This window comes from Octodon degus, unplaced genomic scaffold, assembly GCF_000260255.1.
Source record: "Octodon degus isolate 3935 unplaced genomic scaffold, OctDeg1.0 scaffold00418, whole genome shotgun sequence".
Lineage (NCBI taxonomy): Eukaryota > Metazoa > Chordata > Mammalia > Rodentia > Octodontidae > Octodon > Octodon degus.
In genome coordinates this window covers 1-965 of record NW_004524994.1, presented here as the reverse complement: position 1 = coordinate 965, position 965 = coordinate 1, and the positions used below count along the sequence as shown (strand labels likewise).

General features: G+C 52.6%; 1 protein-coding gene across 1 annotated transcript in view; it reads left to right on the top strand.

Annotated features, from left to right (window-relative positions):
• The window catches only part of LOC111814679 (carcinoembryonic antigen-related cell adhesion molecule 3-like), a gene marked incomplete at its 3' end in the record, with an annotated part of 12059 nt that extends 11591 nt beyond the window's left edge, over positions 1-468 (top strand). The window contains exon 3 of the mRNA XM_023708627.1: positions 416-468. Coding sequence (XP_023564395.1) covers positions 416-468 — 53 coding nt within the window. The remainder of the gene's footprint in view (positions 1-415) is intronic.
• Between the last annotated feature and the right edge of the window lie 497 nt (positions 469-965).

Sequence of the window (965 nt, the reverse complement as noted above, 5' to 3'; positions counted from 1 at the left end):
GGGGTGTTGATGCTGAGGAGAGCTGAGATGGCTGTGGCTCCCCTGGGAACTGCCAACCTAGCATACCCTGCTTTTCTTATCAGGGTCTGGGGCCTTCAACTCACATGAAGTTTGATTCCTTTGCCCCCATTGAATCTCTTTCCTAGAAATTCCTTTTCCTTTCCTTAGCAGGTCTTTCCTGGTTGAGGGCTTCCTGGGCCTGCTTCTGCCTGCGAGGCCTTCCCTCAGGCCCAAGTGAGAACACAGGATTCTATAGCCTTACCTCAGTCTGCCCTCTCCTGGGTTTCCTGCCTACCATGGATGTAATGGTAGGAGGGAAATAGTCCTCTGTGCAGGCCTCTGCCAACCCCAGGAGAGCACACACAAAGCTGTGGCTTCTCCCTGCACTCTCATGTGTTCGCCTGACCCTTCCTAGGCCCAGTGTCCAGCATGATCTCCAAGAGCACCGGAAACCTGTCTCGAACCCTGGTGAGTTTCCCATCAGCATGGGAGTGGCTGGAAATAATGAAGCTTTTCCCAGAGTGGCCACTTCTGCAGTCACCTCCACTGCAGTCAGATCCTTTTCCAGGGGCTTCTAGTAGGCTTCTGGTTAGACAGTCTGGCACAGTGACACCAGCCTCAATTGAGTCTGGAAATGGTTTGTTGAGTTGCCATTAAGTCTTCACCTCTTAAGATCTCACTTGTTTCAAAGGATCATGAGGTTGTTTTTTCTTAGCTCCCACCTTGATGTCCTGAGAGCTGAAGATCCCCTCACCTCTTGTGGAGGATCCTGGGTCTTTTAACACCTTCCTAATAGCTTCTGTTTGTTTTCCCAGGCCTCAGTTCTCACAACAGCTTCCCCTCCCAGGTAAGCCTGTCTCCTTGCCCATAGCACAGGATCCAAGCCATGGGACTCACGCAGGGGCTCTGCCAACCCCAGGACAGCACAGGGCAGCAGTCTCCCCTCTGGTCGTGATAAGGCTAGC